General features: G+C 42.6%; 1 protein-coding gene across 5 annotated transcripts in view; it reads right to left on the reverse strand.

The window, feature by feature from the left end:
• triob (trio Rho guanine nucleotide exchange factor b) overlaps positions 1 to 17265 on the reverse strand; it is a 106820-nt gene that overhangs the window by 26435 nt on the left and 63120 nt on the right. For all 5 annotated transcript variants that reach the window (XR_011602326.1, XM_070965699.1, XM_070965698.1 and 2 more), the window contains exons 15-34: positions 17037 to 17211; positions 11655 to 11850; positions 10381 to 10547; positions 8284 to 8403; positions 7271 to 7369; positions 7052 to 7144; positions 6806 to 6955; positions 6553 to 6667; positions 6235 to 6350; positions 4948 to 5070; positions 4336 to 4530; positions 3800 to 3915; positions 2789 to 2855; positions 2560 to 2669; positions 2332 to 2401; positions 2014 to 2103; positions 1730 to 1822; positions 1446 to 1557; positions 569 to 759; positions 235 to 336 (exon numbers count right to left, since the gene is read on the reverse strand). Coding sequence is in view for 4 of the 5 variants with exons in the window: in XM_070965699.1 (XP_070821800.1) it covers positions 235 to 336; positions 569 to 759; positions 1446 to 1557; positions 1730 to 1822; positions 2014 to 2103; positions 2332 to 2401; positions 2560 to 2669; positions 2789 to 2855; positions 3800 to 3915; positions 4336 to 4530; positions 4948 to 5070; positions 6235 to 6350; positions 6553 to 6667; positions 6806 to 6955; positions 7052 to 7144; positions 7271 to 7369; positions 8284 to 8403; positions 10381 to 10547; positions 11655 to 11850; positions 17037 to 17211 (2500 nt within the window). In the remaining variant the exon portion in view is untranslated. The remainder of the gene's footprint in view (positions 1 to 234; positions 337 to 568; positions 760 to 1445; positions 1558 to 1729; positions 1823 to 2013; positions 2104 to 2331; positions 2402 to 2559; positions 2670 to 2788; positions 2856 to 3799; positions 3916 to 4335; positions 4531 to 4947; positions 5071 to 6234; positions 6351 to 6552; positions 6668 to 6805; positions 6956 to 7051; positions 7145 to 7270; positions 7370 to 8283; positions 8404 to 10380; positions 10548 to 11654; positions 11851 to 17036; positions 17212 to 17265) is intronic.

The following is a 17265-nucleotide window of genomic DNA, read 5'->3' on the forward strand; positions in this document are numbered from 1 at the left end:
TCTTAATAAGACATTATAACTTTTAATGAGATTCTTGGCTTCGAATAACGATTTTGATGCTTGAAACTAGAATTTCCAGAAGTCCATCCACACTACTTTTAAAAATCTGAAATTTTGCTGTTCTGTTGGTGGATAATTTTCCACATTTTAAGCAACATTTCCCCTGTTTACTGCCTATTTTTCTCCTTGCTCATTGCTCCTTTATCTCCTCCATTCGAATCAAAATCTTGATACCTTGAGGACGATCTTGTTGTCTGAGGTTGGGGTCCTGCCCACCCACAGGGCGAACTTACAAGGATCTCCCTCCACATGTTCTGTCACTCCGAGCTCTGATGTCTGAGGAGGTGAATAACATGTCAGCAAATTTGGCTCCCACAATTAATACACAGAAATGTACAAGTAGAATGACAGCTGTATAAGAACAACTATTCTCTGGTGTAATCATGTGCCTTTGAAGTTATGCATTCATAGATGACGTTTAACAGCACATCTGGATTGACTTCTCAGATGTTATAACTGGCAGAAAAAAAAGAAACAATACAGTCTGGTAAAACACTACATTACTTACAAAGAGCTTGCTCTTGTACAGGTACTTGCTGCGCCCGTTGGAGTCTTTGACTTCTTTGCTGAAGACCAGGGACATCTCGAAGAGGAAGAGATGCCGGTCGCGACCCTTCCGGATCAGGGTCTTGGGATCCCACACCTGGAATGACTCCTGGAGTATCAACTCCCCCTGGGAGTCGATGTTGCCATCAAAGCCTGAGGCAGTGAAGGGAGAGGAGGAAAAGAGCAGTTCATGGGTGTTCGCAGGTGTGTACGGTATGTACAAACATCTCGGTGGTTGGTAAATGGAGATGAACGAAGTTACTGCTGACTCACGGCTGAATAATTTGTGCTGAATGAATTGAAAGTGAGTGTCATGATTCTATTCGTAAAGTGAATATTGAATGAATAGAAAACATCAGGCTATGAGAACACATTCAGTGAGCACTTGTACAGTTGACAATTAAACCGGAGTCACTGCTGTTGTACACCTCTGTCACACAGTCAAGCTGCATTTACATCCATATCTGTCCAGACTAATATAATATGTGCAGTGACGACTTTGAAGGAATGTAATAAAGTGGATATTTTGGTGAAATGGTATTTATCACTATACTGACATGTATATTTCCAGTGAATCAGTGAAAACATGCTGTTTTCACTTAGAGACTATTGTTACAGATGAGCACAGAGGACTGATAGAGAGCTTCATCACATGGAGCAACGACGATCACCTGAATGTGGACACCCAAGATTAGTGTCACCAGTTCAGTATCTAACTAACCTTTAACATGGTCACAGTCACAGAAGTGTTGTGTGTGTGTGTGTGTGTGTGTGTGTGTGTGTGTGTGTGTGTGTGTGTGTGTGTGTGTGTGTGTGTGTGTGTGTGTGTGTATACCCACCATCCAGCATTGAGAGGTGCATGGCATCATTGGCTTTCTTGGGGACACTGAGCATCACTTCAAGACCATCCTTGATCTCGCCTTTACCCTCCTCACAGCATGTCAACAGCTCCTACAGCAAGAGACACAAACACAGTGACTTTTAAATGAAGAAGTAAAGGACGCATTCATGATTTTGTTAAAGGGTTTCAGTTCCAACTGTATTTTCTTTTTATGCTTGCAAAAAGTGACTGACCCCAGAGCGGATATCTTTCCTTTTATATTTCTGTAAGAGCATGTTGTACCTTGAGAAGGAGCTGGTATTTAGTGATTCTCTGGACTGGTTTAATCAGGTAAGAGGAGATGGAGTTGGCAAGGCGATGTCTTTGCTGGATTTCCTAGAAATCAAAGAAGGAAACAGACACACGTCTCACTCATGCTGTGCCAAGGAAACCTTGAGAACTAAACAACAACAACAAACAATGCCAATGTCATACCAAATATAGACTCCCTGGAGACCAAAGTCCATGTACAACACACTCATCCTTAATCTAATATCTCACATCAGGCACATTTCCTAGTGACTTACATCAAAGTAGGGTCCAGCATGTTCCAGGATGAGCTGAGTGGAGTCGGGCTTGTTCTTACAGTAGTTCACATACATCTGGAACTTATCAGCCTGAGTAGGAGAAACAAAACCAGTCACTTTACTCACAAGATATCAAGAGTCTTGGATACTTCACAACAACTTCAGGAGAAAATGGTTTAGGAAAAATGGGCGTTTAAACTTAATATGGGCCTACTCATGTAGACAAAAAACCTGAAACAATACTGGTACAGTGTTGAGGGGTGAATGTATAATAACAGCTCAAATACAGATAAAAGCCATAACTCGCAGATCTCTCACCCAAGTCACAAAACAATGGCCGACATCCTCTGGAAGCTGCTCGTATTTCTCCAACTCCTTCAGGAAGATACTGCACAGAGACGGAAAGATTTAAAAGACCAGCAACCAGAAGCTGAGGAACAAATTTTGTGTCTTCACTATTCCTGAAAAAAGGCTTCCACTTGAAATATGTGATTTTAAACTAATGCTGAATAACAGAATGTCACAGCAGATCACTGCTCCACTGACTTGTGATGAAACTCGTAGAGGTCCTGCATGTTCCCAAAGATGATGTGCTCCTTGTTGACAATGCCTGGAGGGATCTCCTCCACACCACTGGTCATTTCCCACAGGTATGTCTGCACAAAGCATTATTCATTAAAAACCCAGAAATCTCTGAGTCAATTCACTACAAGTCAGAAAAACTTTTTTTCAAAGGTAAATGAGTGTCTGTGTGAGAGATTGTTGCAATACTTACATCCATACACTCCCGCAGGTCTCTGACGTAGGCTTTCTCAGTTTGAATCAGCTCAGCCATTATAAATCTGAAAGGATGTGACATGCACAAGGACACTGATGAATGTGTTCAGATACTGAAGTTGACCAAATATGAATAAAAAAAAAAGGTGAACAAAACATACCAAGCATCAGAGACACGAGGAGCTGGTCTTAAAATCAACTCTTACAGGTTTAATGTTCTTTTATTCTAAATAATAACCTTATAAAGTCAGCAAGTATTGAGTTAAGTGAGCCAATCCACATAAAAGGAAAGTGTCTATGTATTAATATCACAGATAAAATATCTGTGAAAAGAGACTGTGACTTTCATATTTTTACCTACAGTCACAGTCTGCTGTTCAGATCGTATGAGATTCTATTTTGGACGCTTATTCACTACTCTAAATTCGTCCCAAGCAAATCCTCTGCTAAAATATATCTTCTGGGCATAGATGATGTATGTATAGTGCGACTGCTGTACGTGGATGCATTATGACCCATTAGGCTCACATGTGAACATACGTTCTGTAATGTACAGACTGTTCATGGGCTAATCTTCTGTGTGAATCCTCCATGAACCGTTTAAAACCAATGATCACAGATATGCTATACGGCATCATGAACACTGAAACATTTTGAGATAAATGCTCATAAGGCACATTACTGCTCTGCATCCTCTCACACACACACCATCAATTCTCCATTTGCTTACACTCTTGACTGGATTCAAAGATTTCAGCGTTCACTGTGATGTGCTCATGTTCTCGGGGTAAAATGACATTAAACTCCACATTATCACTATTTGACATGAAAGCCTTGCTGCAGCTATAAAATGCTAATGGCACTGAAAAATATATATTTTTTCACGCTTGCAGGAAATTACTGACATATTCATCCAGGCATTTTTCCAGGCCTGTGGAGGAAACCTGTGATGCTGAGCATCAGGTGGTGATCGGGGAGAGCGTGCCAGGAACATGGCTGTTGCACTCACTCTTTCCTTCTCGCTGACTTTCTCTTCTCCTCGTTGAGTTCATGAGCAGCATCCCTCAGCTTGACCTCTGACCCTGGAGCACTGGCTGGGATGATGTCCAGTTGCAGTTCTTTACTCTAAAAAGGAGACAGTGGCTTTTATGTTGAGCATGAAAGGCTTGGTGGTCATTCACCAGTCAACACACCAATGCGTGATGTATTCATCTGGCCACATCTGGCCACCTGATGAAAGCTCCTACTCTGGAAACTATAATAATATGAAAGCCTGTCGTAGTTTGTATGATTAAATTCATCACATAAAACATGAATTTGTTTAAATCTCGCACTGAAAAGGCTAGAGGCCAAGGTTATATCTCTTTGACTTTAGTCCCTCAGACATATACTGTATCAATGGCAGTATCTCTCTATGGCCTGTGATCATACAGTATCAACCCAAGGATTTAGCATAAAACATGTGAACAAAGTTTGTCGAAACACATTAGGAAGAATAGATCTGATATCTACTTCTTTGGATTTTTATCAATGGTGTCCACTCACAGCCTTGTTGGAGTCAGAGGAAATGCCGAGCGCCGTTTCCAGGCAGGTTCGGTATTTGTCCATGCGGAGAGAGAAGTCCCTGTAGCGCTTGTCCACCGAGGACACCCATTTCTTTATCTCCAGGGCATGGGCGTGGCCCTTGTCACAAAACCCATCCGCCAGCTGGATCAACAGCTTTACCCGCTCTTTAGTTTGCTGTCAATAGAGTGACATTTAGGGAGGGGACAGACAGAGAAGAGAGATGGCCACAGAGAGGCAGTGCCGGTGGAGGAAAGGTAGATAAGAGAGAGAGAGAGAGAGAGAGAGAGAGAGAGAGAGAGAGAGAGAGAGAGAGAGAGAGTGAGTTAGGAATCAGTGTGTTTGCTTGATGGACACAATAGCTTGTTCTCTAACACAATAACAGTGACACAGCAATGAGGAAAGAGGACAATACGCTGCCCTGGGAATGGGCCTCACAGCAGAGTGCAGGACTGTGCAAACAGACACACACACGACACAACAAGGAAAGCAACAGGCACAAAAATACACACATACAGGTTCTACCCTCCCCACCTTCTTTTACACAGATACAGGCTGACAAATAAACAGCGACACACACAGACACACTCATACCTTTGCTGTGATCTGGAAGTCTTCGTGCTCTTTCAGCAGCTCCTGTGTGTGATGAATGCTGGAGCCGGTGGATGTGTGTGTGGACAGGTAAAACTCCCCAGTGTCATGGATCCACTCCAGGGCCTGAGGAAACAGCCAATCACAAGTGAGTGCATTTACACTGGAGGGACTTTAGCTACACAATTTGAGACAGTCTCTATTAACTATTCAAATATTTAGGCCTGGTACATGCTGCTGCACCTGAAACTCCAGTAACTACAATAAAATTGTTACTTATTCTTACAGTTCAAACGTTCAATCTTAAAGGTCCTACTTAGTTTCTATTCTTTTTAATATCTGTGTACTTTATAAACAGCAGTGGCAGAACTGCTCTAGTCAAACTGTGAGACCAGAAAGCACTCAGGCCCTGGGGATAAAACCTGGATCGCCCTAGAATAGCCTTGTCCTAGAAACATCAATGATGTCATCTGATTTTATTGGCTAATCACATATCTGTGTGCCTGCGCTGTGCTATCCAAACACCACAAGAGGGAGCAAAGTGCCTTGTATTGAAACAGCCTTAGACCTGCTGCACAAAGACAGAGTTAAGAGCTGAAGTGGATTCAAGTTTGTGTCGGCTTCCTAAAATGAAGGGTTTCCAGCAGTCGTGTTCAAGTGAAACGGCTCAGTGTGTGGAGTGTGCAGAGATCTACTGATGACAGTATTATCCAAACTCTGCCCATCTCATAGGTCATGTACCTTTGAACAACAGCTGATTCTGAGACTTGTCTGAATGTTCTAGTGACTTGACCTCTCATCCTAGATCAGATCTCTTACTCTGCCAAAACTTAGAAAAACACAACAATAAAGATTCAAGTGGTTGAAATGTTCATTTCTGCTTGAGGGGTAAAAATGAGAGGTTGGAGACTTATGCTCTGTAATAAACGCAATGCTCAGATTTACTGGGCCACATAATGATAGCCGTCTGTATGACTGTCATTTTTGCACATGTCTACCGGCTTACATCATTTCCAGTATATTTGAAATGTATCATTACTAAGAAAACAGAGTGCTTGACTTAAAAACAAATCAAGATGGAAGTTGCAGCCGTATGCTACGTGACACAAGTCCACTTCCTGATTTCACTCCAGTGCAAGCAAGAGCCAATCATCTAACAGGGAGGAGGCTAATTTCTACTTACACTGAATTGAATGATACAATGTACCAACCTGCTCAAACTTATCTCCAAATTGGGCATATTGCAAGTGGACACATAGACATACAGGACGCGCAGTCATCGGCACAAACCTGTTTGGCACTGCGTTCAAACACGACATATTGCTGGCACTGGTCCAGCCTCCGCTTCCTCATGGTCCAGAAGTGGAGCACTCTGTTCTCTCTCTGCAGCAGCTCATTCAAGATATCTGATGAAACAGAAAATAAATGTATGCAAGATGGGTTTTTTTTACCGTGCGTCAGCATTGTACAAAAACATATTGAGCAAATGCATTATTCTGTGAATAAATTCAACAGTGGACAGAAACGGTTTAATAAGCTAATATGACGAACATCTTTGCAACTATAAAATGCAGACAAATAAAGGTGATTCCTGAGAAGTTTACTTACTCTTAACCTGAGTCTCTGGGGCTTTGACGTGGGACAACATGCCGGGCATGTTGACACTGTTCCTGTGCAGGTACTTCAAGAAGACGTCAGCATTACGCCTGGCTAACGTACAGGCCTGCAAGTGTCAAGGGCAAGGATCAAAAGCAATATCCTTTTGACTAACAAAATGCATGAAAATCATCTTAGGAATCACACCAGTAACAAGGAACCGGACATGTCCTTTCACAAATAAAAACTGAAATACCGTCCTCACCTTAAGGAAGGCCTCTTTTTGCTCCAGATGTTTGCTGATCATTGGAGTGACGTGGTCTGACTCGCTGTTCGGGCCCAGTTTATCAGCACCACCACACCAGTCTTCTTCCCTCTTATACTCCTGCTCCAGGCTTTCTAACACACTGCACACCTGAGACACAGATGATACAGTACAGTTAAGTACAGTACAATAAAAATACTTGCTCACTCACTCCTGTTCAAAACTATCTAACACCTGTTGGAGTACCTGTTCAGAGGTCTTGTAGAAGGCCACAGAAGCATTGACCAGCTTGAGTCGGTCCTCCATCTTCAGCATCAGCTGCTGCCAGTGGTCTGCCACCTTCGAGTCACACGCATCAAATCAATTTGCGACTTTAAACGACAGCTTTGAAACAGCAACTGCTCCACCTGCATCATTATTATTCATGCTTTTCTTTAGAGATGTATGAAACTGTGAGAGCCATACCTTTTCTGCACAGTCCCTGATCATATCCATGTCATAGTGGTTTGCCTGGAGTAAGGCCTCAGCCTTCTGCTGTACCTGCAGCGCACTCTGATGGGTTTTCTGCATGGGGGGTAAGGGTGAGATAAAGAAAACAAACAATGAAATTCAGGAGGTATATGACTCTCTATATTACAATGATTGCTTTGAAAATAGGTCTGCAGCTTCTTGTTGGCCCTGCAGGGCAGTTCGGTGGAGGGTGGAGGAAAGGCTAAATAAATAAAAAAAGTGTCTGATTATAGCTGTGTTTCCTGGAGTGTCCTGGAGGAGAGGAAATGAGATAGGGAGGTAGAAAAGGACAGTATCTGGTGATTTTTGGGCAGCCTGAGAATAAAGCTTTCCTCTTTGCTGGACTCAGAGCACTAGAATGAGGGAAAACAGAAGGAGATAAAGGAAGAATGAAGGATTTCCTGCAACGTTTGATAGTGTCTGCAGCACCTGCAGGGTAGCATCAAGGAGGACATTCCCATATCAGGTGCTCTTTTCTTGCCACGCAGGACCAATTTTGAGTTTCAGGGACTACAGTTACAGCATGCCTGTTAAAATTCAAGTCTCACACAAGCAATAATCATAAACATAGCTTTCTTCTGAGTGTGCATCTTTGTGTGTGTGTATGTGCGCTCTGCAGAAGTAGGTCAGGCACAGGCCTGCATTAAAATGAGCCAAGCTTGATAGGGTTCAAAAGAAATGCACCCTGCATAATCAATGGTAAAAAGAGAAAGGAAACAGAGAAGAAAGGTAACCAGAGAGAGGAGGGGGAGAGAGGTAGAGATATTAGTTATTCATAATTCCATTTCATGTGTGACTTGTGATGAGATGGGGAGGCGGTGGAGAAAGGCAAAAGGTTGAACGGAGCAGAGGAGATGCAGAAGTGGAAAAAGAAAAGGACAAGGGAGATGATGAATGGAGCATGAGGAGATGAATGCAGACAAGCAAGGAAAAAGTGGGATTAGGATCTTTTTTTTTTTTTTTTTTACCTCTATTGCATGTTGGAATTGTTCATGTTCCTTCTGCAGCTGTTCGGCTTCTTGTAGCGAACTGGCTGTGATCAGACCAGCGTTCAGCATGGACTCACCATTCCGGATCCAACCCAGCACCTACACACAGACACACAGAGGAATTTTGTTATTTATTTTTTAAAAGAACTAGATTCTAGGCACTACTCTACTCTACAACTCAAAAATGGATGAACTGCTTGCAAAAGGTGGAAGCTGTTCCCCAGATTTGTCTCTCTTCTTTATTATTTTCTTTTCTCCACCACTTCAATATTCTCTCTCACGTGCACTAACTTTTCCACTTCTTCTGTCTCTTTAGATTTTTTATTGCCCTGCTAACCCTGACACTCACTCATCCCCCCCTCACTCTGCTCCTGCTTCAATTCCTTGACTTCAAATTTTTATTGTCCTCAAAGTTTTGGCCTACTTCTAGACAAAGGGTTACGTTAAACACAGTCTGTCAGAACACCTCCCTCTCTCTCTGACTCAGCAAGCACACCTGCTGTGTGGGTGATGGGCTATAAAAGTGATGATGCAACGCATCTCTGACTCTTGTTTTTCAGATGCTTCAACGGGGCCTCTGTTTCCACTGCACTTGCATTGTCCCGGGGCAAGACAGGTATGAATATCAGAGGAGCTGCGTGTCCACATGACGTAACGCTAATGCACGAACAAACAGCTGCAGCATCAGCAATAATGAGTACATGTATGATTCATTAGTGCGGTACGGCAGATTATTAGATTTACATAATATACTCCCACAGCTCACACTGCTTTACTTACAGTGTTTATTGTTGTAACACTTGCTCTGTCCATGACCCCTTTTCATAATCTGTGTCATTTCATAACAGCATACGGAAAGCAGTCCTAACAAGTTACCACTTCTTAGTTTGGGTCATTTGAAGCGAAAAGAGAGGAAAGATGCTAACAAGAGTAACTGTAGCGCAGCAGTAATCTCCGGTCTCAAAAATATTTGCCATCTTAAAACCTTCCACTTATGACAGTTCCAATTTATGAATCACTACCAGCTGCACAAACACACAGAGATATCAGTCCACAGCTGCATATACAGCACTGCCTCTCTGTCAGTAGATGAGCAAAAATCCCATCAGCATCACGCCATCACCACACTGTCAGATCTGTCCAATCAATGTGATGGCAGTGCATCCTCTGAAATGTTTTGCTGCAGTACCCTCTGGGTATAATTTTGTTTATCTCAATTTCATATCTGCCACCACTTTTGTTCCCATATCTTATTCATTGTAGCGCGAGTTGAAACGTAAAGCCTGTTGTTACTCGGCTGTGGGCAGCCTAGTTATGAAGATTGGCTCTATGTTTGTTTTTGTTTTGCTTTGAACATATCACCAGGCTGTATTGCAAATGCCACACAATTTTCTTGCTGTGATTATATTTAACTACTGAATGAATATTGGGAGACAATCGCTCGTTGATGTGCTCTTCGCTGACGCAACAATAAGCTAAGCTCTTTTCCCTTCCTATGAAGTCCAGTTCTGTCTGCCTCATTTGTCTTCTTTTGCCCTGAATTACTATTTATCTCCCTCCTTTCTTCAAACCTTGGCAGAACATCCAGCCATACTGTATCGCTCTGACTATCCCCCAAAGTCAGCGAGAGATACAGAAACACAGCGAGAGAAAAAAGAGGAGGGAGAGAGAGGTTGTTGACACAGGATGACTCATCTACCCATGGTCATGTACAGACAGAGCACACAGTAGCTTTTTAACCCCTCAACACTCTCTGCTGCAATTTCATGGTACGCTGTAGCAATAAATTGTCAGAATGGCTTTCCAAATATCAGTTAGACTTTGGTCTCAGGAAGAAAAAAGCATCACAGGTTGCCGTAGCTGTGTTTATTTCTGTAATGCAGCAATCATACAAGCACATTCACGAGCTTCCACCTTTTGTTTTGCGTGAATAAAATATGATAGAAGTAGTTTTCTGTCTCCTTTCGTAGCTTCTCTTCCAAAATCTCACCTTCCAATCACTGCTTTCCTGTTGTATCACTGCCTAGCCTTGTTATACCCTCTTGTCCTTTTCTTCTTTCTTCTTCAAGTGCATACCTGTTTGACTTCAGCCTGTAGATGCCTTAATTGGACACACTGCTCCAGATGTCTCCTGTGCTGCTCTGCCGCCAGGTCCAACTCCTGCTGCTTCTCGTGGAGAAACTCCAGCAGGTCCTGGACTCGTGTGGCCATGTCCACATCTCTGTCGCACAACAGCTCCACACCTGAAATGCCAACAGGCACTTTATTGTCGAGCCGGTAACAATCTTTCTTCTTTAATATCTGTTCATGTCTGTGTTTCTTCTAAATGCAATCAATAATCACTTATTCGTACTGACAAATGGGTATCGAACAAAGGAGCATTTAATAATGCTGCACGCATCTCTGCCATGTGCTGAATCCATATAGTCTACATGGAAATAGAGGGAGGTATAAAAATATGTATTTTATGAATGTACTCTGGATATAGATTTCACATTTTAAAATTATTCATGCATCGCACAGACAGCTTGGGATTTTTCAGGACGGAAAGCCACGCAGACAGTGAAACGCTGCTCTTGTGGAAGCTGACTAAACAACGTCTTTCAGCACAAACCTTTATGACAAATTTAGCATTAGCATAATCTGTACTCACATTTAATCCTGCACTCCACGTCAGCATATTGGTGATGCCAGTTGCAAGCGTGGCCCTGCTAAATAATTGTTGTCCCGAGGCAAGTTACAGAGGAAGCTCATGAATATCTACTATCATTAAGGTAGCCACGTCGCTCGCTGTGGTGCTGCAGTTGGCTGACTGCAGAGCCAGATTTTTGCTTAAGGTCAGCCAGATTTGTGCTGTGACAATCTCTGAGGTGAAACATCACAACAAAAACAGGAGGCGTGGTCCTGGCCATCCAAAAAATCTACTTCTCCCTACTCCCCAGTTGGAAAACAGCTGATTTTTGGGTCAGTGGTAAAGGCTTAGGAGTGGGTTAAGGTGAGGTTTAGGTAACTAATGCATGTGGTTAGGGTTACGGTAAATGTCCAGGAGATGAATGGAAGTCTATATAATGTCCCCAAAGGTGACCAAAGTTAACATCTGTGAGTGTGTGCTGTCCAACAGCAGTTTAAGCCGACAGTGAACATGACTCTTACAGATTAAGAGGCACAATCTGCCTGGTAAAAACAGATCTGCCTCCCATTCCACTCACTCATTAGCTTCCAACATATCCAGCCCACGCATTTCCGCTATTTGCAAATCAAGTTAAACTGAATGTGTACTTCCATCAGATTCATTTTAGCATCTGGGAGTTCTGTACCCTTCTTCAGGAAGAGTCTTTCCCCTCACTCACCTGACGCCTGGACCTCTGTGACATACTGCAGCAACTCCTGTCCCTGGTGGATGACGTCAAAGGTGAGGTTGTTCATAGTAAGCGCCTTGTCTGCATGATGCTGTAGCCTCTGCTCGGCCAGCGTCAGGTCCTCTGTGTCAAAGTCACTCATCTGCTGGGACAGTTCCTCGTTCCATGACTCGAGGTCTGAGATGATCTGAGAGGAGGGACCGGGACAGAGAGAGTGAGACATGAAGAAGAGCTAAATGACAGATAAAATTGGAGACATAAAAAAACTCATTACTCATTCGTGAAAAGGACTGAGATTTCTGCCATTTTTGACTGTCAAAAGCTGCACGGCAGAGGTCCCTGGCTGAACTCGCAGCCGTGGTCATATGGTGCAAATATCGCACTGCTAAGACAACAAGATGCCTCCAACAACTACTCTCACCAGCACAGCCATTTAATTATCAACATAAATTCATGATTAAGAGAATTTTGATCACAAAGTCAGACAGTTTAATCGCTGTAACCAGGCACCTTAAACTGACTGCCATAATAACAGATAACATATTACACTGGTGATGCACGGCTGGTAAAGCAGATGTACTGAAATGTCAGCGCTTGTCTCTGACTGCCCACACACACTGAATCATGATACCAGGGGCACCTTGATCCTGGCACCAGCTCTGTCTGTCAGCGTTTTTTTTTCTTTTTTTTTAAAAAACAAACATGCTTCCTAGTCTAGTTTTACTTTAAGAATTGACTCTCCTCTTGCGTACAGAGTTACTGTAAATTGTCAAATAGTGGCCGAGGGTTTATTTAATGAAAGTGAAGTGAGAATCGGGTCTTTATTTAAATCAGACTATTACTACAAACAGATTAATTACAGTTGTAAGAAGTATAATGCAGCATATTTTATCATAATTGAGCTGCACATTTAATAATCCCTTTTTCTATGTGTCAAATCAAAACTTGAATTGCAGGACATGATTCATGAAAGACAAAACTGATCAAGTTTCCGCGCTCATGCTATTATCGACTTTAGCGACATGACCGAAAGTTGGAAGTTCCTTAAACGGCATGAACTTAGTACCTGTTTGTACGTTCAGCTGTGCTGTAACCCTATAAACGAATGTTAAGAATGTGTCAGTTCGAAACGTGTGGAGTTACCGTGCCCTGACAACTGGCTGTCTATGAGAATTACATGTAAGAGGTGGGAATATGTCATGCAGTCAACAGTGGTAAAATCTGATCTGTGCACATAAATGAAAATGAAAATGAGATGCTTTGGCAGCTGTCCTCTTCAATTCAAAGACTGATACATGGCGCCTCAGCACACCTCAAAGCAATGTGGAAAACAAAGTGAATGGGCTTAGAAAAGGGAAGTCCAGAGAGTTTCAATGCAGGAGACAAGTGAACAGTGATACCAGCAGTAAGAGATTAGAAAAGGACAGAGGACATGTCTGTAATCTGATGTGTCAAAGACAAGATAAAAGCAATAGTTCAGTGAGAAGATTCCTGCTGTGACACTGAATATCTGTATGAGATATTTCTCTCAGGCCTTGCTATTTTTAAGTTGTTCCATCTCTCAGGTACTTCCCCACGCTAGAACTGATACAATCCTATCCAAGAGTGCTACAGATAGAGGTTTGATACACAGTGCAGCAGCAGTATGCACTGCTGAAGCTTGGCAAAGGATGGTGAAGCATTTCAGCAACAGCAATTTACTGCAGGCGGTGTATCATTATGCTATTTGTCATATGCAACATTTAATGAACACCGGGGAATAGCTGGCAACTGCTCCGAAGTGTTAGGACAAATGAAATGCAAACAGAAAATCAGTTTTAAGTGTACACTGAAGTCAGATTTAGGAAGAGTGAATCCACATAAAGTGTGAACTCTCAGCAAATCTTTAATTCTCTGTTGCTTATGATTTCTCTCTTCCATTCTGTTTCACTGAGTAGGTTACACTGTGTTTCACTCTAACCCTCACCACATAGTCAATCAAGTCAAGCCACAGGGAACAAGATAGCCATTAGTATTTATTCTGGAGGTTTACCTCCAAACAACAGCAACCAGTGACTGAGTAACTTTGATTTGTTTTGAATTCTTTTCCGCTGTACAACAACAGAGGCTCTGAACTTTCCTCAAGGATAAAATGAATGAAACCACAAATGCCAAAAGGAAAAATATGTCATATGGCCCCGAGATATTTCTACAATTTAATATGTTCTAGTCACGCAATGTAGGGTATCAGTCAATGTGGTCTGCCAAAAATGGCTTGCATAGCTGCTATCTGTAGCTACTCAATGAAGCAAATATCGGACACTGAAAAAAATGCTGTGCGTTCTGGTAAATGTAGGCAGTGTTTCCAGCCCCTGTGATGAGAAGAACACAGATTCCCGTCACACAATGTGGTGAGATGGATGGAGTGCACCGTAAGTAACGATCACACATTCACCTGCACCAGCCGTCTCTCTCCTTTTCACCTTATGAGGTCCAAACATCAGCAAGACACAGTCAAGTCCAATAACTCAGGATCATCCATATGCACCTCCAATTTCTCTGCGCTCTCTCAGTGTGTGTTACTGCTCAGTTTGTCCCTATTCTTCGATCACGGAGTGAGTGTAATAGCAGGACACCTTCTGCTCAAAGACAGAGACTTGCCACATATTCAGCCAGCACAGCAGGGAGGTCAGACTGTAAGAGACCTGCTGAGCTCTCTTGGAAGCAAGTACATAAACACTGTCTTCTCAAACCTGGTTCAGACAAGGCTCAGGCCATGGAGACAACCTCTGGTGAATGCACGTTAAGTCTTGAACAAAGTTCATTACAAATCAATTAAAATACTTTTCTCTATGATTCAAAACCATAAAGAGAACACAAAACATTAAAGTCTATTTCATAATACAAAAAGTAGGTAAACTTACTTTTCAATAGAATTCTTTCTCCATATAGAAAAGTGTGCTTGCCTTAGGGAAAGGTGCTCCTGGAGTTTGGATTCACACAAATCCACTCAGCTCTCCTCTGTACAGACAGTGACTTTCTTGGCTAGCACATAGAGTAACCTTATCAAGCCTTTTCTTTGCAGAATAATATAACAACCTGTCTAACCAGTATGATCATTTTAAAGATCTGCCAACAAAGTACAAACTTACCAAAGACTCATTTGCTCTCTGCTCTCCTCTCCTCTTACAGTTGAGTAAAATGCCCTCTGTGTGCAAAAAGACCATCTCCCTCAGCTACCAACACCGTGAAAGCTAACTAACAGAGGACATAAGTCTCCTCTTTGACAACGTCTCTAGTCGGTCTGCAGTGATACAGGTCTTATCGTCAGAGAAGAAAGCGCTGTGAGACATCTGTGTGTCTCACCTCAACCCAGTGCCCTCACCTCAAACACACACACACTCACACCCGTTCAAGCCAGGAGGGAGTGTCGCAGTGCATGTGCGTGCGTGTGTGTGGGAGACGAGGGAAAACAAATGCCTCCTCCACCCATCTTCATGCTCAAGCACTGTGTCATATTAATCCTCTGTCTATGTGTGGGCGTACTTCAGTGTTCAACATGAGAGATTAGCAGATTCACCACCATCCCTGACTTGACACGCAGAGCTAAAGTGAGACTTAAAGACATCACACCAACCACAAAACCTCTCTTAGCTCACAGCGGAGGACAATTTGTCCATGGGCATACATATCTATACTATAGTTTTCAAGGAGTATTATTATGATCAGCAGTCTTCTACTTAGGCTTATCACGATGGTGTCTTGCAAATCTATCTTACAATAGCAGGAAAGGTTAAGCAAATGTTCCGAGTATTAATAGAAACATAATAATCATTATATAACCATCTGAACATTGACACGTATAAAGGGCCTGAAATGACATGCATTTGTAAAATCAGGTTTGGCAGGCATTTAACTGATGCTGACATGCATTTTGTGGATTTAAATCTTTAACATGAAGCGTAACAAATGCATACTCATTTCTTTCAGAGCACAGGGGGATAAACAATCTGGGTTTCCGTACCAGAGCGGTGCCTCTTGCTTAACAGTAACACATCTTAGCTCGGAGTGTTAGCATGCTAATGTTAGCACCAAACAAAAACTACAGCATGTCATTAGTTTTGCAGGTATAAACCAACATATTGGACAATTTCTACATGATAATGGTGTTAGAGGATCACTAAAATGATTCGAAGTCATTCTGAGAGGGACCTAACAAATTTCACAGTAATCCACAGAACAGTTGTTTGGACAGTCCACTCAGGGGATCACCAAAGTCAGTAAGATTCATCCTCTGGGCACCAGGAGGCTTTTGAGCCATCAAGCAGATATTGAGATATTTGACAGGATAAGTTAAAACTGTGACCTGCTGGTTGTGCTACAGGAAACATCCTCTTGCTGCCGTGGACATCTGCACCAAATCTCGTGGCAATCCGTCTGATAGTTGTTGAGATCAAAGCAGTGCTGTTCTTACATCACACTGGTGACGGGTTTATTATTGGACACTTCCATTCATCACGCTTGCCACGATTACTTTCCACAAGCGTTCTTTTTGACTTGCTGGATTTGAGCCTGTATCTCTGCTCTAAGCTTCTGCTTCCACAGTGACTGTAATTCATCTGTCAACATTGTGTGGCTCAACATATCTGATTCGACAGCCATGGCAAACATCACGAGCCACATAAAATAATATTTGAAAAGAACAGTTATCATGTCTGAGCACCAGCTGAGAAAAGCATTCGCTGTCACAGTGGGACATTAAGGAATTAGAGGATACAATGTAGCCAATTGCTGGGTGGGGAGGGGGAAACAAAATTGGAATGAGTCTGTGGCTGAGATGCGTCAAGTGGAACTAAATACTTCTTTAATGTAGCACATGTGAGAGTATCGCTGTGAATTCAACCAAGCTTTGAGCCAGCGGGAGTCCTCGCTACAGGACTGAATCTCCCGTTTACGGTGTAACGGTCCATCAGCTCAGAGTCACAGTCGTTTTGGTTTTACAGTGTGTCCCTCGCCACCTGTAACTCATCTTTTAAAGGAAAAAAAACCTCCTAAGCGACTAAAACAAAACGAAACAAAAGGATCAATTTGGTACATTTGTGTCTGTCATGTTCCTTTAACTTGCCATTTTATTTTCACCTCCACTCTTCATCTTCATCTGCTTTAAACCTTAATGTCTCCCTTTCACCCACCACCATCATCCTGTCTGTATGTGTAAAAATTCTGGCTCTGACATTTTTTCGTGCTCATAAATGAACCTCTTTTTTTCAACAGCTTGCAACCCTCATACCACATCTTCTACACTTCCTGTCTTTCTCAGTCACACTTTGGCCTGAACATTGCAAGACAAAACAAAAATAAACATTCATCACACACTGAGCTCCGTCTACTCACATCGATGGCGTCCCTCTCAAAGATGCGGAGCTGGAGGAAGAGCTCCAGTTTGATCTTTCTTTCCTGGAACAGCTCCTCCATCTGGCCCTGGGCCTCGTCCAGCTGCTGCAGCACGCTCTCGATGTGCGCCATGGAGCTGTTGTGGGGAGTCTTGTTGCTCGAGATGGCTGAGTCTCTGTGGAGGGAGGTCAAATACAGAGAAGTTACAGGTACAGTTTATTTATGTTAT

The sequence above is a fragment of the Chaetodon trifascialis genome, chromosome 7, assembly GCF_039877785.1.
Source record: "Chaetodon trifascialis isolate fChaTrf1 chromosome 7, fChaTrf1.hap1, whole genome shotgun sequence".
Lineage (NCBI taxonomy): Eukaryota > Metazoa > Chordata > Actinopteri > Chaetodontiformes > Chaetodontidae > Chaetodon > Chaetodon trifascialis.